General features: G+C 42.5%; 3 protein-coding genes across 6 annotated transcripts in view; all 3 read right to left on the bottom strand.

Moving 5' to 3' along the window:
- Positions 1–4,719, bottom strand: part of LOC147028128 (uncharacterized) — a 145,152-nt gene extending 140,433 nt beyond the window's left edge. Inside the window, exon 1 of the mRNA XM_085878224.1 lies at positions 4,626–4,719. The gene's annotated coding sequence lies outside the window, so the exon portion shown is untranslated. The remainder of the gene's footprint in view (positions 1–4,625) is intronic.
- The window catches only part of LOC147028127 (uncharacterized), a 28,742-nt gene extending 23,993 nt beyond the window's left edge, over positions 1–4,749 (bottom strand). Inside the window, exon 1 of the mRNA XM_085878221.1 lies at positions 4,631–4,749. The gene's annotated coding sequence lies outside the window, so the exon portion shown is untranslated. The remainder of the gene's footprint in view (positions 1–4,630) is intronic.
- A 5,427-nt stretch (positions 4,750–10,176) lies between these two features.
- Positions 10,177–25,219, bottom strand: part of LOC147028126 (uncharacterized) — an 86,744-nt gene continuing 71,701 nt past the window's right edge. For 3 of the 4 annotated variants that reach the window (XM_085878233.1, XM_085878232.1, XM_085878231.1), the window contains one exon: positions 10,177–13,577. In XM_085878233.1, the coding sequence (XP_085734359.1) occupies positions 12,124–13,577 (1,454 nt within the window). In that variant the 3' untranslated portion in view covers positions 10,177–12,123. The remainder of the gene's footprint in view (positions 13,578–25,219) is intronic. The other variant, XR_015057438.1, reaches the window with a different exon arrangement.

Here is a 25,219-nt window from a genome sequence, read left to right as displayed (position 1 = left end):
CCTTGTGTCTGAAGGTCAGCTTGAGCCTGTTTGGCCGTTGATCGAGGTGCTTTCTCCACCATTTGAACAATCCATCGCTGCAATCTTCGATCAAGTTTTCTCTTGTGGCCAGGTCCAGGGAGGTTGGCGACACTGCCATGGGCCTTCACCTTCCTGATAACATTGCATACAGTGGACACAGGAACATCAAAGTCTCTGGAAATGGACTTGTGGCCTTGAGATTGTCCATGCTTGGCAACAATCTTGTGTCTGACCTCCTGAAACAATTCTCTGGTTTTCTTTCTTTTCTCCATGCACACACGGTGACACAAAGTAGCAGAATGACTCCCGTTTTCAATCCAAACTGGTTCAATGAGTGATTTTTATATTGCAGGAACCTGCAACTCACCACAGATGAGTTCATTTCCAAAGTAAAGGAGAATCACCTAATTGAAATCTAATTATTTCTAATAACTTTTAAAAGGTGCCAATAATATTGTCCATGCCATTTTAGGATTTGTGTGTGGAATAAGCTAAGCTTTTATCATTTTTTCAGCTGTATTTTTGTTTTGTTCCACTGCAAACCAAAGAAATACATACGTGGAAATCAAAAGATTTTTCTTATTTCAAAAATATTTTGGAAGATGGTGCATGATGTGAAAAAAACTGCAAGAGTGCCAATATTTTTGGCCTTGACAGTATTTTATATGAATCGGGGTGCTTTAGAAAGCTAGTGCCCATTACCGACATGGTGATCCGCGATCGTAATACCGATATCTGCCTGTGCTGATTACCGTTAAGGCGATTAGAGATAGTCATATGGGCCCGTGCCGATTCCCATAACGGCGATCTGCAACAGTTATACAGGCCTGTGCCAATTAGTGGTACAGCGATCGGCGATAGTGGTACTGGAAACCCACGATAGTCATACTGGCCTGTGACGATTCCCAATCCTGATCTCCCTTGAAAACAAAATCATTTTTCATACAAGTTGAAGTTGGAAGTGAAATAACCGTTCCTATCATGGGGAAAAAGCCCGGTGAGGGATTACTTTGAAAAAGTTACAATGTGTCAATGATGTGTATGTGACATTTTCACAAAAGCGGCTCAGGTAACGGTAAAGAACAAACTCAAAAATCAACTTTCTTTGATATTCTCGAAATAGTGCTTGAACGCCTTATAAGGCCGAGAAAAATGTTCAAATGATGTCACAACGCAAGATCACCATAAGGCCTGACTGACTGGGCAATATATGCTTGATAAAAATTATCGGATAGTCTTTACCGTTACCTGACCCGTTTTCGTGAAAATGTCTCGTATGTCTTATATGAATACGTAATGGACATTGGACCATAACATATTTTTTAACACTTGTGGAAAAAACCAAAAGAAAAACGAATTCAATAGAAAATCATTTATTGTGATATATCGGTATATACCTGTATGAGCCCACTGTTAACATCAATATTGCAAAAAAAAAATTATATATCAATACCGACAGAGCCGAATCGATAAAACAGCAGATATATATTTAAAGGGATAGCACAGCAAAGATAGATCAATGGAGATAGCACAGCAGATATAGATTTAAAGGGATAGTGTTACAGGGGCCGGGTCTCGGTGGCGATCACGACAGCTATGTGCAGCAGTAGAGTCATCTTTACCAAACAAACGGAATTTAGGTCGTGACCCTCGGATAAGTCAGAAAGGCACTGGTCCCTTACAGGACCATGAATCGCCAATAAAAGAATTGACAGGGAACGAACTGGGACATTCAACAAGAGGGGAATTTATTTACAATAATCGGGGGACGAGGGGAGCACGTCAGCGCAGAGTTATCCGAATAAAGAAGGGAATCAAATGTACAAGCAATTCCTTAAACAATTCCACTTAGAGACAGGGCCCACGGACACACACGCACACACAAATACCCCAGAAAGAGATGGACCTCGAGCTCTTTATTGCCCCTTCAGCTCAGGAGGGAAGACGAGCTGAGGGAAGAGAACGTGGCTGGCTACCTGGCCGCATTCGCGCGGCTGGATGACCGCACCTTCCTGGAGCACCATGCACCAAAGAACGGACCAGGGCAGCCAAACTCATCGGAGGTGAGACGAGGTGATCTCCCGTGATGAGATTGTCGACCACTTGTTGTAATGCGCCAGACGAGACGCCTCAGATGCGCGGGAAGCAATCAGCCGCAGACCCTGACAGAAGAGCGCTCGAGCAGACGGGACACAATCAATCAGTTCCGTTGTTTTTGGGGCCTGGTCCGCTCCCCCGTCGCCTGCTCCCATTGGGTGAATGGCGTGTCGTGGCTTCGCCTTTGGTCCGTGCATCGCCCATTGGGCGGAAAATGACGCATACCCTTATTTGGCACGAAACCAGAACGAAGCACTCCGTGCCCATATTTGGGGCCAAGCCAGAGCGAAATGCTTCGTGACCATATTTGGTGAGAAATCCACACCACCTGTGGCATGGGATTCCGACCACGCACACGCCCGCAGGCCAGCGAGCGCGCGAAGAGTGCGGACAATGCCGTGAGCAGAGGGTTGATGTTGTTGGGGTAAAAATCCTATCTACAAAATAACTTCGCAGCGCACGTACACTTAATTCACATTAGACATCGGGGAAAGGGAGCTATCTATCCACATTTACTTAAGGAAATAACTGAGCTACGGGTACCTGAATGTTGAGTGCTCATGGCTGCCAGATTCGTAACACTAGCACAGTAAAGATAGATCTAAAGAGATAGCACAGCAGAGATAGATCGAGATAGGTAACATAGCAGAGATAGATCTCGATAGATAGCACAGCAGAGATAGATCTAGATAGATTATATAACAGAGATAGATCTAGATAGATAGTACAGCAGAGACAGATCGAGATAGATTACATAACAGAGATAGATTACAAAACAGAGATAGATCTAGATAGATAGCACAGCAGAGACAGATCTAGATAGATTACAAAACAGAGATAGATCTAGATAGATAGCACAGCAGAGACAGATCGAGATAGATTACATAACAGAGATAGATCTAGATAGATAGTACAGCCGAGACAGATTATATAACCGAGATAGATCTAGATAGATAACATAACAGAGACAGATCTAGATAGATAACATAACAGAGACAGATCTAGATAGATAACATAACAGAGACAGATCTAGATAGATAACATAACAGAGACAGATCGAGATAGATAACATAACAGAGACAGATCGAGATAGATTACATAACAGAGATAGATCGAGATAGATTACATAACAGAGACAGATCTAGATAGATTATATAACCGAGATAGATCTAGATAGATAGTACAGCAGAGATAGATCTAGATAGATTACATAACAGAGATAGATTACAAAACAGAGATAGATCTAGATAGATAGCACAGCAGAGACAGATCTAGATAGATTACAAAACAGAGATAGATCTAGATAGATAGCACAGCAGAGACAGATCGAGATAGATTACATAACAGAGATAGATCTAGATAGATAGTACAGCCGAGACAGATTATATAACCGAGATAGATCTAGATAGATAACATAACAGAGACAGATCTAGATAGATAACATAACAGAGACAGATCTAGATAGATAACATAACAGAGACAGATCTAGATAGATAACATAACAGAGACAGATCGAGATAGATAACATAACAGAGACAGATCGAGATAGATTACATAACAGAGATAGATCGAGATAGATTACATAACAGAGACAGATCTAGATAGATTATATAACCGAGATAGATCTAGATAGATTACATAACAGAGATAGATCTAGATAGATTACATAACAGAGATAGATCTAGATAGATTACATAACAGAGATAGATCGAGATAGATTACATAACAGAGATAGATCGAGATAGATTACATAACAGAGATAGATATAGATAGATTACATAACAGAGATAGATCTAGATAGATAGTACAGCAGAGACAGATCTGGATAGATAACATAACAGAGATAGATCTCGATAGATTATATAACAGAGATAGATCGAGATAGATAACATAACAGAGATAGATCTAGATAGATAACATAACAGAGATCGCCCCTTCCCCTCTGAATTCTGGATTTCCAGAATAATTTCCTTGTGTAATCCAATTTAACCAAACCTGAAATCTTGGTGGAATGTTTACCAGGAATGGTGAATTTCAGAACACATTCACAGAACACAGAATTTCACACGGTTTTTTTTTGACTTTCGGGATCAGGAAACACCTTTCCCCATCTACATTTAGGTTGTCCATATTAAATATCCCACGAAACAGGGAACAGTCGGTATTTGTACCTCGTTTCCTTCCTTGTTTCACCTCCTCAGTTTGGATCTCAAATTGTTCACACAAGATAATTATATAAACGGTATCTGGTAGTTTTGTAATTAAACGGAAAGATGAGGTTAACCATCGTTATCGGAAGTTTAGTGACGAGGTGATATAAAACAGGATGAGAGAAAAAACTCCTCATTAAATTAACAATTAAATATCTCCAAACACATTTAATGAGAACTCGTTTAACTTATCTTCATTACCGATAATCAGCGAACAGGAAATTATTTTATTTTTTAATGAACGTTTTACACCTCTTTCTCAGTATTAAATAACGAAGTGAGAAACCCCGAACACACCTCACCTCGTCCTCGGAAGTTTAGTCGCGATCAGGAGGACGTGCGCTCCAGGTACAGTACAAGGTTTGTTCCAAAAGTTCACCCGGAAGTGTTTACTTCCTTCACACGTCCTTCCTCTTCAAGGGTCTGTACACATAATATGTACCTCTGCTGTGCCGCTTCGCATGATCCCCACGTTAAACGACACGTGACTGTGAATGAGAGTTGATAACAATGTCGCCTTTTTAATTTGGATTTGGATCATCTTCCATTCTGATTTATATATCTATTTAATCGGTGGCATCCGACATAGACAGGTCGAGATTTCAGAAATTCAGACACCCAAAGGTATTTTGTGTACAAATCTACAAGTGGTGTTTTTAGGTCAATTAGACCCTCCTGATTGTCGCACCTCGATTATCGTAATAATGCGGACTTATCGGCTGCATTGCTCACGAGATCCTCAGAGAGTCTGACAACACGCCACATTCCAATGCGGGGTAATTTGAATACCTTCTTTTATTGGGCATCACTGGAGTCCCCAAACATGGACCACATCAACATTGACACTGTGGGGTTACATCACTTTACCAACAACTTGTACTGAAAATCTAAACACATCTTCCCTTTTTATAATAATGCAAATTAATTGACTGACGAACTTGTGACACTTTGTGATGTCACAAATCTCAAAAAACCAACAACCAACCGAACAATGAGGAATGACATCACATTACCATGCCACAATACGACACCACAATCATCTTATGGATTACCATCACGACATATTTTCACATTGTTCCATCACAATCCCACAACAAAGGTAAAAAGTTTTTCTTCTATTTCATCTCTTTTACTCTACTCCTCTCTTTCGTTATCTATCTCTCCAAGGAGAAGTGAATTCTTGCAGAAATCTTTCTATAAGGCTTTCATGGCTGTGTCTGGATGGGTTTGACGGTTGTGAAGTTGCGGATGAAACCCGAATCCTATCCAGGGGTCTCATGATGACTCCATATTTGCTCTTTACTTCTTGCTCTTCTGTTTCATTATGTTCTCACCCATGTCTCTCTGTTTGTTACTTGCAAATAGGAAGATTTTTCAAGTATATTTGTTGAGTTCATTTTGTTATTCTGTCGGGTCGCCGAAATAGGTGACCCTTATTGTCAGTAATTCTGTCTGTTTGTTCGTTTGTCATCAGCATAATTGGTAGTAAACATGGGCCGAGTTTGACCAAACTCAGATGGTAGGTACATCTTATCACCCAGTGCTTTGGAAATTGTGATGGTTGCTAGGGACGCTTTGGTTCCCTAGCAACAACCGAAAAACCTTCAAAATCGGTACCGTTCAATCAAAATCAATTCCGAAAGCCATTATCCCACGTAGGCTAATGGAATTTGGCACGAATGATCTACAGGTGATGCTCTGTCAAATGTATTCCGGTTTTGTGATATATGGAATACTTTACCCGCAGTGCCCCCTACAATTAGGGTATGCGCAAAAATTGGTGAAAATTGAAGGCCCCCTAGCGACTTTGCAGGTTCATGGTACTCAATGAGTACTACAACTTTGCCTCAGGACATATTGACCGATTTCGCTTTGGTCAGTGGTCAAAGGTCAATTAGTGCAAACATCGAGAATATGCGTGACCTGGAAGTGCCTTCGTGCAAAATGCTACTCCTCCTAGGGTTATCGTCGGATGGTCATGAAATTTCACACTAATCGTCTGGAATACATTGTGCACAAACGATCGAACCGGATTTTCAATTTAGATCTTTGTTCACCCACAGCACCCCCTCGAACTTTGGGGATTTCCGATTTCAAACCGCATTTTCGGTACTTTTCATTCAAATGGATACCGAGTAGTTATCAGTAGATGGAACTGGATGAGATTTGATATGCATAATCTTAAGGTGATTCCCTATCTGCTATATGACATCCATTTTGCTCTATATCTTATAGTTTCCATGCTCGGCGACCCATCGCCGCCTACCGGCTTGTCTATTGGCTGCTCTTAGAGCACCCTTATTCTGGACATTTCCATCTGTCTGTCTGTCTGCGAAACTTTGGTCAAGCATCGGGGCTAAACCACTCAACCGATTCCAATGAAATTTGGTTGGTAGGACCAATATTTCTGGGAACCATGTGCTTTCGAATATGGGACCCCGGGCCCAAGCAACGGCGTAGCAATGGCCCTTTAAAATGGTCAAAAAATCAAAAAAAATAAATCGAAAAATCGAAGCTTAGAGTTCTGTGCGCAATCTATCGAGAGCTCCCTTCATGCCAATTTGCAGCCCTAACAAAAAATATTTGTAGGAGGAGATAGGTTTTGGGCGAGTACATGTCAAACATTTCAGAAACGGTTAATTGCGAATATCTCGAAGAGAAAGAGCCTGATTTTGATGAAACTTGGGTGAAATGTGTACAATGTGGCTAGCATGTACACAAAAATGAATGGTTGCTATGCACACCTCCGTTGCTTAGCAACAGCGAAAATACTTTATCGTACACTTATTGTGGACTGTACAAAAAAATCAATACCTCCGAAACTGGACCTCTGAGGGACCTGTTTTTTTGTGCCCAAGGAGAATGTCTTACAGCATCATATATAAAAATAAAATCTTTAGTGAATAGATAAATGGAATCACCAGGGCTGCCATTTGTCTCTTTCGACACATGCCTGAAATTTCACAAGGCGGGTTTCTGGGCGCAAACTAAGAGGGCTGTGATAATCATATTTATTGTGCTAAATTGATTGATAGCATGGACATGAATATCGGCGAGTCGCGTCGGCCAGCTTTCCATCTAGAGCGAGCAGCCATGTCACCTACTGGCTTGTCTGTTTGTCTGCCTGTTTATCGCCCACAGGTCAAAATTCAAGACCGATCATCATGAAACTTTCCCGAGTTGAAGAAGTGGTCTCAACTGAGAAGCCTATTGATTTTGAGGTGAAAGGTCAAAGATAATCTTCAGGTCAAATTTCTAAAAGTCATTTTTCATCCGATCGACTTGAAATTTGTGCAAGATTTGCATATTGCATCATTGGGTTGGGAAACCAACTATTTTTGAGGTGAAAGGTCAACTGAAGGTCAAACTTCTAAAATCATCAATTTCAATCTGAAAAATAATCAATTTTCCTCCAATTGACCTGAGCTTTGATTAAGATTGTCAATGTTACTCTAAATGAAATGTACGATTTGATGTATCCATGGCAACCTTTGGAGAGGGGTTGGATTTAGCAAGTATCGTACACTGCACGGTCATTTTTCTTTTTGTTTGTATGCAGTATATCTCAAAAGGTTACAGACAAATCCGGATTAAATTTCGTGGGCAGGTTGGGTGTGTGACAATAACGAACTGATTCTATTTTGATGAAGATCCGGATCCGGATCCGCGACAAGAATTTTTATTGAGATTGTTCATCATTGAGAGATAGGGCCAAAAACAATATCGAGCATGATATATCAAAAATTTGTGGATGGATTTGAACGAAACTTGGGGGACATGTGTGTGTGTGACTCGAAAGAATTGGTTCGATTTTGTTGAAGATTCTAATCTGGATATGGATGCGATAACTTTTTCAGTGATTCATCACCATTGAGAGAGAGGGCAAAATCAATAGAAAGCACGATATCTCAAAAGTTGTGGATGGATTCCGATGAAACTTGGTGGACAGATTGGGTGTATGACAAGGAGGAATTGATTTGATTTTGGTGAAAATCCGAATCCAGATCCAGTTACGAGAATTATTTAATTTTAAAAGTGATTCTTCAACATTGAAAGATAGGGCCAAACGATATGTTGCATGATATTTCAAAAATGTATTGGGCCCGATGTGTTCTCACGGATCATGTATTGCATGGTGGTGTTGTTGTGGGCCAGAGTTCGGTGGTGATAAATGACCACTCGGTGGAGCAGTGGAGTCGTCTCCCATCGAACACCCGGAATTTAGGTAGTGACTCTCAGATCAGTCCGAAAGGTCACGGGTCCCTTAGTGGACCATGGTCGCCAATATTTCGACGGCATGAGGTAGGGTTCATTGCCTAATTTCAATATAACTAAGTACCCACGTCAGACAACTACCGGGGAAAACCACATCCTCGACCGACTTTGTCCGAACCGAGTTGCTATCACCGACTCGGATCCGGCATAACCGAGCGGAAGCTACCAAAGCCGAGCCGGACCAAATGAACAATTCACGGCACGAACTGCCTCACTAATTCTCAATTCGCACCATGCAAGGCCAATGGGAGAAAGCACAGAAAACGAGCTGGTACCTTTAACAGGGATTTATTTATAACAATAATCGGGGAGGGGAAGCACTGAAAGAGCAGAGTTATCACGAATAAAAGAAATGCAAACCATGTAAAATGAAAAACACTTAACAATTTCTACTTATACAGACTGGCACCACACACACACACCCAAAGAAATGGTGGCCGCGGCCTGTATTTGCACCTGCCCGCCTCATGCGGTGTGCTCGAGCTTGTACGGTGGCGGGACTCGAACCCACTGCCAACCACGCAGCACCAAGCACCAGGGACCAAGAATGGCGCCATGGACGCCAGCCAGCATAGGCATTAGGGATGGACCAGATGAGAACGCCAGCAGGCAAGACGAGGCTTCCTCTCCTTCACCGTTATGATGGGGCAAACCTTCTTGCTTTCAACGAGGCGAACCTTCTTACTCTCGATGAGGCGAACCTTGTTTGTTTTCGACGAGGCGAACCTTGCTTGCTTTCGACGAGGCGAACCTTGCTTGCTTTCGACGAGGCGAACCTTGCTTGCTTTCGACGAGGCGAACCTTGCTTGCTCTCGACGAGGCGAACCTTGCTTGCTCTCGACGAGGCGAACCTTGCTTGCTCTCGACGAGGCGAACCTTGCTTGCTCTCGACGAGGCGAACCTTGCTTGCTCTCGACGAGGCGAACCTTGCTTGCTCTCGACGAGGCGAACCTTGCTTGCTCTCGACGAGGCGAACCTTGCTTGTTCTCGACGAGGCGAACCTTGCTTGCTTTCGACGAGGCGAACCTTGCTTGCTCTCGACGAGGCGAACCTTGCTTGTTCTCGACGAGGCGAACCTTGCTTGCTTTCGACGAGGCGAACCTTGCTTGCTTTCGACGAGGCGAACCTTGCTTGCTTTCGACGAGGCGAACCTTGCTTGCTTTCAACGAGGCGAACCTTGCTTGCTTTCGACGAGGCGAACCTTGCTTGCTTTCGACGAGGCGAACCTTGCTTGCTTTTTCTCCACGGCTCGCCACTTCCTGTTATCCTCCCCCTCCCCCGCGGGTCGAGGGCACTGCTCTGAGGGACTCGCCTCTGGATTGGACGAGGGGTTGTCGGGCGACTCCTGGCCACCCTTCATTGGTCGGGCCAAACACTCCCTCTGGCTGGGCGGGGCCGCCCCTGAGGTGCTCAGCCCCCCTGATTGGCTGGGCGCGCGTGCGATGCTCACCCTTCGCTCATTGGCTGGAGGAAACGCTCTATGCCCAAATTGGAGTGGAGCTTCGATCCGAAGCGACGGAGGCTCCGCCCTCGCCCTCAGCCAAAAACACGTGGGTAACGGCGACCTGGTTGAGTACGGGTCGGTGTCGCTGTTGTTGTTGGCGATGTAAAAAAAAAAAAAAAACCTAACTAAAAAAAAATAACTCACAGCGCACACACGAAATTCCCATTCGACATAGGGGATGGATTCAAACTATACACATAATTATCGAAATAACTGAACTACCGGGACTCTGGCTGTTTGTGTGCACAAGGTTTCCAAATCCGTAACAGTATGCGGTCTACCGAGTGCCCTTCTTGTTGTTTCTCTTTCATTTTCCTGTGTCGTATCCATCATTTGCACCTGTTTTTGGAAGTTTGTTGCTAAATGGATTAAAGATCCCTTTTCTGGTCTGTTGTTTTCTTGCTCGTGTACAAATCTCATTCAATAGTCTGTTGAGTTTTTCACATGCTTAGTGATTCCTTCACACATTGTTTTGTGCACTTGGTTAAGCTCCATCAAACCACCTCCTTCTCATTTCAGTAAATACAACCTTGGTATACATTGTTTTTTGTGAAATATCTTGTGAATCGTTAAAACTTTACTTGTTTTGGTGTCGAAATTGTTGATCTCCAATTGTGGCCAGTTTATAATTGCAGTCATATTGGAATACCGGCACTGCAAAATGGTTTTTGCTTTGGTTTTCTTTCTTGGAGAGAGGGATGACTTCAGAATTAGTTTCATTCGGTATAGGTTCTCTTTGCTAATTATTTTATGCATTTTTTGTGTTTTACCTGGAGACCTTCATTTATTCCGAGGTATTTGTGGGATGCCCCATTTTCTAGTTCCTGTATTGTTGTGCATTCATCAATTGAGGTATTGTCTTTTGTTTTTGTTTTTCCTTGAACAAATGTGCATTTGGTGCATTTATCAAGCTCAAATTCCATTTTGATGTCCTCGAATTACTGCTTTACTAGTTTTAGTTGATTTGAGAATTTCTTATCATTCGGTGCGATTAGTTTTAGATCAACCATGTTCAGTCGGTGTCACTTTTCTTGTTTCTTTGGTCATTTTTCTGTTGCATGTCAGGTTGTATCTGTGTTGTGAATTGATGAGGTTAATCAGAGGGTCGAGCCAGGCAAAGGAGGAGGGGGGAAAGACTGTCACCTTGTAAGATACATCGGATCTGTACTCCTGGGATTTCAATCTTTCCTTCCAAGTAAGGTAGCATCAACATTGTGTTCCAGAGCGACATTGCTTTCTCAATCAATGTGACTATTTGGGGTCAATTTTGTATTCTTGTATGCATTTTATAATCCATGCATGTGTGACACTATCAAAGGCTTTTGTGTAATCTTTCCAGGCTGTGCATAAGTTGGTTTGTTGGAGCTTGCAGTTTTCGAGGATGGTTTTGTTTCACAATAAATGGTCTATTGTTCCAGAGCATCCTCTCTTACATCCTTTCTGTTCGACCTGAAAAGCTCCTTGAGTGAGGTGGTCATGAATTGCATCGGTGATTACACCTGTTCAAAGTTTGAATGTTGCTGGCAGACATGTTATTGGTCTGTATTTGTCGGGAAGATGGGATTCTTCAGATTATGGGATTAAAATAGTGTTTCTTTCTCTGAACCATTCATCCATTAGCTGTTCCCCTTGGAGGAGTTTGTTGAATGCTCAAGGATAGTGAGTGTGGAGAGCATGGCGGTGCTTGAGCCAAGAAGTTTGGAATTCCATCCGTACCTGGGTATTTGAAGTTTGGCGTGTTTGTGAGATGTTTCCTAATTTTCTCTTCATTAATTATCATTTGGTGCATTTCCTGCAGCGGTTGGTTTTTCTTTTCCAAGTGTCATATTCAATCTACGTCCTTGTGTTGTTCGTTTTCTCTCCTGATTGGATCCTCGTATGTATTTTCAAATTGTATTTTCTAAAGAAACCTTTATGACAGACAGAACACTTGTGCAGGTGATCTCCAATGTGGGTGGTACCATGGAGGTTCAATTTCTGTTTGGAAATAAAATTCTTATCACAAATAGAGCATTTCTAAGGATGCTCTCCTGTATGGATCCTCATATGTATTTTCAAATTACATTTTTGTGAGAAAGCTTCATCACAGACAGAGCACTTGTGTGGGTGGTTTCCAGTGTGGATCCTCGTATGTATTTTCAAATCGTTTTTTTTGCAGAAACCTTTATCACAAACAGAGCACTTGTGCTGGCGGTCTCCAGTGTGGATGGTACTATGGCGGTTGAAGAGGTGTTTAGAAATAAAACCTTTATCACAGACAGAGCACTTGTAAGGGCGTTCTCCTGTATGGATCCTCGTATGTATTTTCAAATCGTTTTTTTTGCAGAAACCTTTATCACAAATAGAGCACTTGTGTGGGCGGTCTCCAGTGTGGATGGTACTATGAAAGTTCAAGCTGGTTTTATCAATGAAACCTTTATCACAAACAGAGCACTTGAAAGGGCGTTCTCCTGTATGGATTCTCATATGTGTTTTCATGTAATTATTACGTGAGAAACCTTTATCACAAACAGAGCATTTGTGCAGGTGTTCTCCAGTGTGGAACCCCATATGTATTTTCAACAAGTGTTTTCGTGAGAAACCTTTATCACAGACAGAGCATTTGTGCGGGCGATCTCCAGTGTGCGTCATACCATGGAGGTTCAAATTGCGTTGAGATTTAAAATGTCTATTACAAATGGAGCATTTGTGCGGGAGCTCTCCAGTGTGCGTGATACGATGGAGGTTCAAATTGCGTTGAGATTTAAAATGACTATTACAAATGGAGCATGTGTAACGACGTTCTCCTGTATGGATCTTCATATGTATTTTCAATCTGCCTTTTTCTGAGAAACCTTTATTACAGGCAGAGCATTTGTAAGGGTACTCTCCTGTGTGAATACTCATATGTATTTTCAAACCGCCTTTTTGTGAGAAACCTTGACTACAGACAGAGCATTTGTAAGGACGTTCTCCTGTGTGGATCCTCATATGTATTTCCAAATAGCCTTTTTGTGAGAAACCTTGACTACAGACAGAGCATTTGTAAGGACGTTCTCCTGTATGGATCCTCATATGCATTTTCAAACTGTATTTTGTCATAAAATCTTTATCACAGACAGAGCACTTGTGAGGACGTTTTTCTGTGTGGATCCTCATATGATTTTTCAAACTGCTTTTTTTTGCAAAAGCTTTCTCACAGACAGAGCAATGGTGAGGGAGCTCTCCAGTGTGGAGACTCATGTGTTTTTTGACACTGCTCCGTGAAGCAAATTCCATCCTGCAAACATTGCATTTGAATTGCATTTGACTATTGAGAATACTTTCATGTTTATTGAATGTCACATTAACTTTGGTGTTGTTTTGACCAGATGTGCACTCGTATTTCAAAGGCAGTGAGTCTTGGGCTCGTGATTTTTTCTTCAAAAAAGACTTCTTCCCTGTCAAGCTGTCCCTTGACCTTATTTGTCCAATAGGATGTCGGGGTTGTTCTACAAAAACAAAGAACGACAAGTCATTTTCCAAAAAAATCTTTTGTCAAGTTCAAAATAATATTTCTAAAATTCTATGTATTCTGAATTCAATAAAAATTGTGCATTTTACGTGTTTTTGCTCAGTAGGTACAGAACAGGCAGTGAGTGCTGCCATTTATCAAATGAACATCGGACTCTTCCTTCACCAAAACACTTTTTAAAGGTTCTGAGACAGATGGATCATTGTTGCGTTGTCTGCATTTCATATTTACAGGATGTATATCACCTGCACAAAATTCAGTTTCAGTCTTTTGTAGGACATGGAGTTTAAAACAATGCCAAATATAGAACAATGCCAAAGATGAATTCAGTCGAGAAAAAGAAGATTATTGACCTATCCCATAATTACTACACAGGTAAAAACATTGGGTCCACATCTCTACCACACCTCCTACCAACACTTGCATCAAATGAATATAAAAGCTAATTGGAAAGTTTGCTCCACAACTTAAAATGAAGATACTTTTCCAAAACCTTTCTTGAAAATCTCTGATTTGATCCATGTACCAGAACTCTGTTGCAGAGCATCGGTATTACCAAAGCAGTTTCTTGGCAGGGGTCATGCTGGACTGTTTGCCACCCCTCTCCCAGCAGTATTTATGACAGGAATATGGAATTTGGTCATGGTCTTGGTGATAGCTCGTCTACTCTTTGCGAAGGACATTGGGATATTTGATGTCTCCCAACGAATGATGGCAGACTGGACGCCAGTTCAATGTCCATCCAAGGGATGGCACACACATTCATGAAGCACTGCCTATGAAACACGGTGATGACAGTTTCTGGAAGTGAAAGTTCATGTAATCTCCAAAAGAATGGAGCAAAGGAGGGATATAGCTTTGGCTCGATCTGAAAGAGGATCGAATGGGAGAATAAATGGGAGGGGCGTAGAATGGAAGATGAACAATGGCGGGGAGTCGGGATAGAGGGAAGAAATGAGGGAAATGAGGGATCGAGGGAAGAGAACGATTGAAGAGAGAGGGTGTGTGTGTGTGTGTGTGTGTGTGTGTGTGTGTGTGTGTGTGTGTGTGTGTGTGTGTGTGTGTGTGTGTGTGTGTGTGTGTGTGTGTGCAGTCGGGTTAGGCTTTGGATTGATTGCTCATTCCTGTTAATAACCAGAGTTGGTGTCAAAGCCACCTAATGCTCGCCTGTTTACACATTTATCGTTTTTAAAAGACTAGTCTAATAATTAATATTTTTTATAAAGCATTGCAGTGAAGTCTGATCCAAATAATTTTAAAGCAATATATGTATTTGTATATTGTAATCAGTAACAAGAGCGCAACTGAGCACAATATACGCCCGAACAAGAAGGTATATACAGAATTGTGCTACATGGAAAACAGCATCCTGGTTGCCATGGCAACCACTTTAGATGACGAACGTATATCGCGACACACCGTGTCCACAGTCTGTACCTATGTACCAAATATGAAACGTGAAAGTTGAAAACTTTGGGAGTTAGAGTGCGGACAGGAACGGATGGAAAACAGCATCCTGGTTGCCATGGCAACCACTTTAGATGACGAACGTATGCCTCGACACACCATCTCCACAGTCTTTACCTATGTACAAAATATGAAACGTGAAAGTTGAAAACTGTTGGAGTTAGTGTGGACAGGAATGGACGGAAAACAGAATCATGGTTGCCATGGCAACCACTTTAGATGACGAACGTATGTCGCGACACACCGTCTCCACAGTCTGTACATATGTACCAAATATGAAACGTGAAAGTTGAAAACTTTGGGAGTTAGAGTGCGGACAGGAATGGACGGACAGACAGACAGACAGACAGAATCACATAATATGCCTATATATATATATATATATATATATATATATATATAATATAATATATATATATATATAATATAATATATATATATATATAATATAATATATATATATATATAATATAATATATATATATAATATAATATAATATATATATAATATAATATATATAAATATAATATAATATATATATATAAATATAATATAATATATATATATAAATATAATATAATATATATATATAAATATAATATAATATATATATATAAATATAATATAATATAATATATATATATATATATATATATATATATATATATATATATATATATATATATATATATATATATATATATATATATATATATATATATATATATATATATATATATATATATATATATATATATATATATATATATATATATATATAATCTCCTGGTGTTGGCGCAGTGGTTAGAGCAGCGGCTTGGGATACAAAAAGTCCTGAGTTCAAGCCCCGTTGGGCCACTGAATTAATACACCAGGGGGTTGACTCAGCCTGTCATCCTTCCGAGGTTGGCGAAGTGAGTACCAGTGTATACCCCGGTTAAAATAGGTGTACCATATCCCTGTGTTGTAAGAGACTACCAGGGTTGCGTCAGGAAGGGCATCTGGCGTAAAACATGTGCCAAATCACTATGCGGATCATACAGATGATCCGCTGTGGCGACCCCGAACGGGAGCAGCCGAAAGAAGAAGAAGAAGATATCGGGCGTATAAAAATAGTGTGGTAGATAAAAACATTAGAAAGGAAAAAATAACTTGCACCAAAAACTTTAACATTTTCACGCTCACGCTCATGCCGGGGGTATCGCTCGAGCTCTCTGTTCTTCGAACAGGTGAGCTAAAAATGAATAAACTTATCACAAACTTCGAGAACTTGAGGCACACCATTATCGATCGGAAGGTGAAGCAGGCACTGCTACAAATGAATGACATGATTCAAAGACGAAAGAAACTTAATGGCAGAATTGAGGTTCTCCTCCAACCAAAAAAAGGTTAAAGATTGGAAAATGGAATGCAAGAACCCCAAGAGAAGCAGGGAAAATTGCTCACAAGCTGGAAATTAGATGCAAAATTTTAATTTAGTTCTTGTATACATGTCAAACAGGGTGGCTGGTTTAAGATCTTTGAGCAGTGGTTCTCAAACTTTTTTGTCCACAACCCAACATTTGAAATACTTCGTAACCAAAATGGTACCAGTACCGACGCTAAAAATTGCCTGAGAAAACACTTTTGACATGAAAAATACCATTCCAAACTATGGGTTTTGAGTTGGGGGGGGGGGGATTTCAAGTTGGGGTTGCGACCCTGGGTTTGGGAACCCCTGTCTTCAAGTCCTGAATTTGAGCTCCTGCCATAGAGTTAAATAACACCAGAGGGGTTGATGCAGCCTGTCATTCCTCCGAGGTCGGTAAAATAAGTACGAGCTTACTGGAAACGGGACACTGCATCAGCGGCACAACTACTCTCTCAGAAATGATGCATTCAGCAACCATAGGTTGTATACGGCATTATGAAGATATTCGTGCAGAGAGGATGGTGTACAGAGAGACAGAGTTGCATTCATAATAAATAAAAAAAGAAGAGTTGAGAAGTCATTGAGGGAATGGCAGCCAATTAATGACATATTTTTTAGACACAATTCTACTCAAAACATGCAAAACTGATCATCATCCAGTGTTATGCACCAACAAATTAGGGCGAATGATGAGATTAAGGACAGTTTATATCAGAAATTGGAGAGGGGGAGAGCGGCAGATGAAGTGACTCACTACGAAGTGCTGGTTACAATGGGAGACCTTAATGCAAAAGTGAGAGAAGATAACGTCGGACACAAATGCACTATGGGGAAACATGGAGTTGAAGTGAGGAAGAAATAGGGAAAGGTTTGTCGAGTTCTGTGAAACAAATGTCTTTGCATGGAGAGGAAACAATATTTCCACACATGACCATACATAAAACAACCTGGATATCACCAGACAAGAGGACAATCAGAATTATCATTTCATGACAAGACGGATGTGAAGAAGACCGTTGACAGATGTAATAGTACAGCTGATAATCTCTCATATCAAAAGAATTGTGCAAATTATGACTAAAGCATGAAATTTCTAACAGTGTTAGTACATGCCATAAGCTTCATTTTCAGATCGAGAGGTAAGGCAGATTTGACCTCTGAGGACCGTGAGAGGTCAATGACCTCAAAGTATTAAAATATTGATGTTTGGCGTCATTGGTTAATGGTAAACATGTTTATGATGTACAAACCATGCATTTGTGTTCCGATAAAAGTGTCTACATATTCCACACAGCGTTGGTAATTATTTACAGGTGTCTAGCTTTGACCTCTGAGGACAGTGAGAGGTCAATGACCTAAAAATATCAAAATATTGATGTTTGGCTTCATTCGTTAATGGTAAACATGTTTATGATGTAAAAACCATGCATTTGTGTTCCAATAGCAGATGGCAAGGAAATGTATGCAACATGTGGAACTGAGGTCCTGTGCTCTCCTGCCGAGTCCGACTTGACCTGCCTCGCCCCATGTTCACACGAGGAGGCGGACACTCGTCTGCTTCTACATGTGGCAGATGCTGTGCAGGAAGGTGGCCATAGGCACTGTGGATACTGCTGTTGTGGTACTGGCTGTGGCTTCATTCAACAACATCAATCCTGAGGAGCTGTGGCTAGCTCTTGGTACTGGATCCAGCTTCCGATGCATAGCTGGTCACCAACTGGCTGCCGCCATGAACCCAAGACAATGTGCTACTCTCCCCATCTTTCATGCCCTCACAGGGTGCCACACTGTCTTCTTTCGCTGGCAGAGGGAAGACGACTGCCTGGGAGATTTGGAAAGTGTTCCCACAGGTGACTGATGCCTTTGAAGAACTCTTACGCATGCCAAGTGATGTCAGTGAGGCCTAAGTCACATTTGCTCTACGGCGAGGATATGCCCTCTGAATTGACAGAAACGTGCGGCGGCCGCAGAGTTTCTGAGGTGGCCTCAGGGTGGCCCTACGCCGTATGGCTATATTTTACAGGCCGTAGGGTCACCGTGGAATTATAGCGCGGAGTTATAACTTTTTTTCATTTCTCCGTTCACCGTAGCAATTCGACAAGCCGAAACAAAAGAACTGGTAAAAAAAAAACCCCACTCGTTACCGTCTGTCTGGCCGCACGTTCGCCTTCGGACCCCCCCTGCGGTCCCCCTGCGGTCGCCTTCCGGTCACCTTGCGAGCACCTTGCGTCTGCCTTGAAAATTCTATGGCCGCCGCAGGAACGCCCAAAGGTCACCGTGTGACATCAAATCAAAGACCGTACGGCACCCCCACGTTTTCGGTCTCCACAATTTATAAATACCCCGCGCGGCGACCCAAAAAATAAAAACACATGTGACTGCTACATTGTGTGACCATGGAAATACTGCGGCCGCCGTATAATTGCTCGTGACTGTAGATTTTGGAGAACCCACGGCCGCCGTGGCAAATGTGACCTAGGCCTGAGGAGTCAATGTCACTGCTGGAGCGCTTAGTTGTGCTGATGTATGACCGCACCAGTGACACCATGGAAGTGAACGATGCTGGGAAACAGCTCTTCGCACACAAGTCTCGGGCTCCAGAAAACATTCCCCCAATGCAGGCAGCACTCCAGCAGCACATCAAGCGTGCATCTCTCCAGGGCAACTGCTGGAACCAAACTCTGGTCCTGAATCCAGAGTTACCAATCCCATCTGACTGGGGTTGGACAAAGGAGGCCTCTATGTTTTTTAGATGACGAACGTGGCAGCCTCTTTGGACGACACTTCCAGAGGCATCAAAATCTTGCCACGAACTGATCCACTGCGGCTGCGAGAAGGGATGTACCGGCCACTGCAAGTGCACCAAGGCTGCACTCAAGTGCACTGCATTATGTGCATGTTCGGGAGACTGTCAGATGCAATCAGACACCTTTATATTTATGTGTCTATATAGATAATGTGTGTATTACATGTACCGGTATGTACTATACATGTGTCTGAGGTAACTAACCTCACTGTACTTTAAGCTTATAGACTATGTTCAGTGCACATTGAAAATTAAGGTTGCACAGATGATCTTACAACACGATTTCATGCAAGCTGTTCTGGACACCACAATAACCTAAATGTGTATTTCAATAAATTTGTTTTCTGAGGTCACTGACCTCATTTAAAGCACTTGTTCAGTCATGGTTGCATCCTGTGATGTATAAAGGCTCTCCAGAAGATAAAGGGACCAACACATGGCAACATACCTTTTTAATGATTCCCAAAACAGATAAACTGCACCAGAATCGTGAAAAAATGACAATTTCAAAGTAATTGAGGTCATTGACCTCTCACTCACTATCCTCAGAGGTCAAATCTGACTTACCTCCCGATCTGAAAATGAAGCTTATGGTATGTACTAACACTGGTAAAAATTTCATGCTTTAGTCATAATTTGCACAATTGTTATGATTATCTGCTGCACTATCAGAGTAAAAAGGCGAGAAGACATCTTTTGTGACCATCAACAACTCATTGCACGTCTGGAACTGAAATTGAAGAAAGCAGGGACACCCACCCAAATGCGGAATAAACTTGATGTGGATAAGGTCAGAGATGGGGTTTTGCAGGATAAATACAACACAGAAGTACAGAACAGATTTACAGCTGAAGAACGGAATGGCATTGACTTTGAAGTGACAGATGAAGCTTGTAAATTGATTAATTATTTGACAGAGAAGCTGCAGTAAAAGAGATTGGAGTTAGGAAGACTAAAAATAAACCATGGATTTCAACCAATGCATGAAATCTCATTGAGGAGAGGAAGAACCGGAAATTGAAATTAGAAGGTTGCAAAACAGAGGATAAACAAAGCCTCCAGCTTCCCCACCAGCCCCATGCTCTCCTGGCTTCCCCTCACCCTCACGGCTTTTCACCAGAACCCTCCACCCCTCCCCCTCAAACAGCATCCTCTTTCCCCACCCCAAAACATCCCCCACACGGCTCGCTCCCTTTACCCTCATGGCTCACCCCTTCCTCGCGCATTGATGGCTCCCCCCCACCCATCCCGCACACTCACAGCATCACCCCCCACCTTGCACACTCATGACCCCCCCCACCCCTACCTGTGTCCCCTTGCTCCTTTCCACATCCCAGCTCTCTATCAGGATCTCCTTGAACCCCTGTCCCGATATATGTGTACCTCAAATACCTGAGGCTCCAACCTGACTGATCTCTCAATCCACGCAGCTGCTGATAAACTGGACATTATATGCTCTCAAACCCCAGGAGTACCTCGGGCTGTAACTTCCCCTCTGCTCAAACCTCTTGTTTGTCTGTGTTATACCGTCCTCCAAAGAGTGATGACTCCATTTACATTTCTTCCTCAGACAACATGAAAACTTTTAGCCACTCATCCCAACTCCCTCTTGCGATTATGTGGATATTTCAATTGTCACCATGCCAATTGGCTGGGTGTTGGTTCCTGTATTACAAGTTGGTACCACATGGCAGTTCTACAAAGGACTTATGTGACTCCATGGGATTGAGTCAATCTGTACCCCAGAAATCAAAGAAGTATCACACCAAAAAACTCCCACCCACATATCTATCAATGGCAAAACCTACTCCTGGATTGGTTATAACCAAGTTCCCTGCCAATATCTCGTGCTCTTCCTCTGCTCCAATTGATTCCTCTGATCGTGCACTTGTGAAGGTCAACATCTCTCGCCATTCTCAGAGAACAGCCTCAGCACCATTTTGAACAATGAACAACATTATTTGTTTGCTTGAACAATCACATTATAATTTTTTTCGTTGCACGATTTGAACGAAACTTGATATTGCAAGTCAATGTGAAAAAAAAAACGGAGAAAAGAAAGTCGAAGGAATTATTGTGTGTAATCTTCCAAACACAATTTTATTTATTAATGAACACGGAAGTATTAGATCAAAATGGCGATGATTATTTTATGCTTAAAAATAAATCGTTCTTTGTCTCTACTAAATCTTTGAGATTTTTAAATAAATCATTTCAAGAAAAAAAAAAAGATAGCTCCAGCGAACTATTCCGCTGAAGTTGTTTGCAATGATCAAATTCTCCCGAAGAGGACTTGGCTAAATCGGGAATTGATTTTTTTGTTGCCCGATTTTAACGAAACTTGATACTGCACACCGTAGGAGAATGGTGAATAATGTGGGCGAAAAATATTTGCGCTATCGTGTACCGTTTTGGCTGTATTTTGGGAACATACATACATACATACATACATACGAGCCTTTCCACAGTAATGGGTAACCATTGTGTTACATACATAGTCCACATTAAGTGTATCCAGTTTATCTTGCAAATAAGGGGAAATAAAAGACTGACCCTCCACAACTGGAATCCAACAGGAAGATGATAATCTTACCCAGCACAATTTATTGATGGGGTGTTTTTCGCGGAAAGCGTAGGCTCTCATCGTTATTAAATGACCTCTGACCTGCCCAAAGCCTTCTGTTACAAATGTGACTTTGTACCGCAATCGCAAAGCCAGATTTTTGCACAGCTTTTATGGCGATATGGACTTTCCACTAATGTTATCCTTTGTTACACATTTGTCATTTAGGTTGTTATGTTATCACAAAAATAACAAGACTGTTTTTTTAAAGGTTGTGCAGCTTGAGCATTTTGATTCTTTTATGACGAATTGACCAATAGCATAACGATTGTTACTCTGTTTTCAACCCCCCAGCATTCACATTAAATATATTTTTGGCAAATTCAGGGTGTAGGATATCACAAGTAAAGTCTTTTTACACATATAATCTAAACCATTCTCAAGCAAAAACGTATGTGTTCATATAAATCTCTTGGTAAATCTATGTAGTTTTTAATATAACACTTTAGACTTTAGACTTTAGACACTTTAGACAAAGAAAACACGGTAATACGGCAAATGGCTCGGAACTCGGGTGGTATTTCTCAACAGCTTGCTCGGGGCAACGGACGGGACACTGACCGCTCGCTCGGGGCAACGGGCGGAGCACTGAACGCTCGTTCAGGGCAATGGGTGGAGCACCGACCGCTTGCTCGGGACAACAGGCGTGGCACCGACCGCTCGCTTGGGGTGAAGTGCGGAGCACCGACCGCTTGTTTGGGGCAACGGGCAGAGCACCGACCGCTCGTTCGGGGAGACGGGTGGAGCACCGACCGCTTGTTTGGGGCAATGGGCGGAGCACTGATCGCTCGTTCGGAGTGACGGGCGGCGCCCCAACCGCTCGCTCGGGCGACGGGTGGAGCACCGACCGCTTGTTTGGGGCAACGGGCAGAGCACCGACTGCTCATTCGGGGTGACTGGTGGAGCACCGACCACTCGTTCGGGGCGACTGGTGGAGCACCGAACGCTCGTTCGGGGCGACGGGCGGAGCACCAATCGCTCCTTCAGGGCGACGGACGGAGCACCGATCGCTCGTTCGGGGCGACTGGTGGAGCACCGAACGCTCGTTCAGGGCGACCGGCGGAGCACGAAACACGAACCACTCGCTTCGGGGGGGGTGGAGCACCAACCACTTGCTCTAAATGACGTGGCAGGCAAAAGCATCCACAGTGAGTGAACAATTCACTCAGAAGGACGTGGTGTGGTTCCGCTATCAACTGCAAGGCGTTCGATAAGTGGCTTAAGCATTCGTGCAAGCACTCCATTCGAATGGACCTACTGCTCAGGGCAATAACCCCTGAGTGCTCATAATATGAGTGAGGAAATTCGATAACATTCTCAGGGTGAGACCAACCAACCGCTAAATTTAAAAAAATAAAAAAAAAAATAAAAAAACGCTAAACTGCAACCAATAAACTGCAGCAGAACAACACTGGAGACATCGCAAAGTACAATCACCATTGACATAAATAATAAACATAGAATAAACATAATCCGCCATCTTACCTGCTTATATTGCTGTGCAGGCGTCACCTGGTACATCAGTTCGTGGTGCGCGCAAATGATGAAAAAACGTTCGTCTTTCTCTTATTTTACCAGATTTGCTTGGATTCCCTATAGAGCACCTTGCAGAACATTCAAAAAAATAGACACAGATCTGGCAGACGCCATGGATAAGCAGTCCCTCTGGGGGACAGGGCGTGAGGTCAAGCAGTGAACGCATTAAATCATATAGCTCAATGAAGCTGGTTAATTTTGGCACGTTCTTAAATTCTTTGTTCACTCAATATCATTCTCGAAACAGTAGAAAAAGGTAAGTTTAATGCTTTGGAAATTTCACATTTTCTTGTGTATCTGAGGAAGCAACATTGCCTTGCTTGCATAAAGTATATAGGTATATCGGCTTAGTCATAAGATTCGTTATTTCTTTAAATTATCAGATTTCACAACAGATTTGACACTTATTCAGTCCGGACGATATCTGGTCCTCAAAAGCAAAATATAATTTTGATGATACACTTAAATTAGTCCGTGAGTAGATCGTGGAAAATCATATCTTGGATTCCCTCCAGTAGTGGTGGCGGTGCAATGGGGGCAGGCAGTGGTGACGTGCAACGGGGGCAGGCAGTGGTGACGGTGCAACGGGGGCAGGCAGTGGTGACGGTGCAACGGGGGCAGGCAGTGGTGGAGGTTCAGAGGATGCGGGCAGTATCGTTGGTGCAGAGGGTGCGGGCAGTGGCGGAGGTGCAGTGGGTGCGGGCAGTGACGGACTTGCAGCGGGTGCGGGCAGTGGCGGAGGTGCAGCGGGTGCGGGCAGTGGCGAAGGTGCAGCGGGTGCGGGCAGTGGCAGATGTGCAGCAATATAAATTGGGAGATAGTTTTTGTGGGTGATGAGATTATTAAATGTGTGGATTCTTCATTCTGCTGGAAGAATTGTAGACATAGAATTCTGTGTAGTTTTGAACGAGCGGGAGTTATGGATATTGAAAGAAGGGTAAACGATATTTTATAGGGTCATGGCAGGAAGAAGTTGGTTGTGGTACACCTCGGTGCGAATGATACAGGGAAAGTTTACTCAGAGGTTTCTAAAAAAAGAAACAGGATATTGGGTAAGCGGCCGAAGGCAAAGAGTTGTGTGGTAATGTTTTCTGGGATTCACACAAGATTAGTAAACAACAAAGAAATTATGGGCAGAGTGAATGACGTCAACCATTGGCTGGAAGAATCGTGAAGGGAGGAAGGTTTTACATTTACGAAGCAGTGGGAATCATTTAGGGGACAAAGGAAGTGTTTCCGGAATGATGGCTGTATATTAACTAGAAAAGGCGCAGCAAGGTTTGCATTGGGAATTGAGGAAGGAATTCAGGCTTTTATAGGTCAGCAAAGGGTGGGGAGGCTATTAAGGAAGGAACGGATGAAGTAATTGTGATGAGTAAGGCCAGGAAAATATAATTTCAGGAAGGGAAAAGTTAAATATATTCTATACCAATGCCAGAAGTTTGAATAATAAGATGGAAGAGTTTGAAGCCAAAGTAGATAGCGAGGATTACGATATAGTTGCAGTGAGTGAGACATGGTTAAAGGAGGAGAATAACTGGAGGACAGGATAAGATGGCTATAAGGTGTATCAGTGTGATAGGAAGGAGAGAATAGGAGTATCAATCTGGGTTAAGGACAGCATTGCATCAAGAGAAAGGGGTGACATTTGGGAAGGAATAAATGTTGAGGATTCTGGATGGGTTGAGATTAGAGATTGTAAAAACAGTAAGATAATGGTAGGAAGCTTTTATAAGGCTCTGGGTGTGAGGGAAGAGGAGGAAGGAGGAGTCGAT

This window comes from Eptatretus burgeri, chromosome 4 (genome assembly GCF_056783735.1).
Source record: "Eptatretus burgeri isolate ZD-2024b chromosome 4, Ebu_testis_v1, whole genome shotgun sequence".
Lineage (NCBI taxonomy): Eukaryota > Metazoa > Chordata > Myxini > Myxiniformes > Myxinidae > Eptatretus > Eptatretus burgeri.
This window is presented reverse-complemented; position numbering and strand designations above follow the sequence as displayed.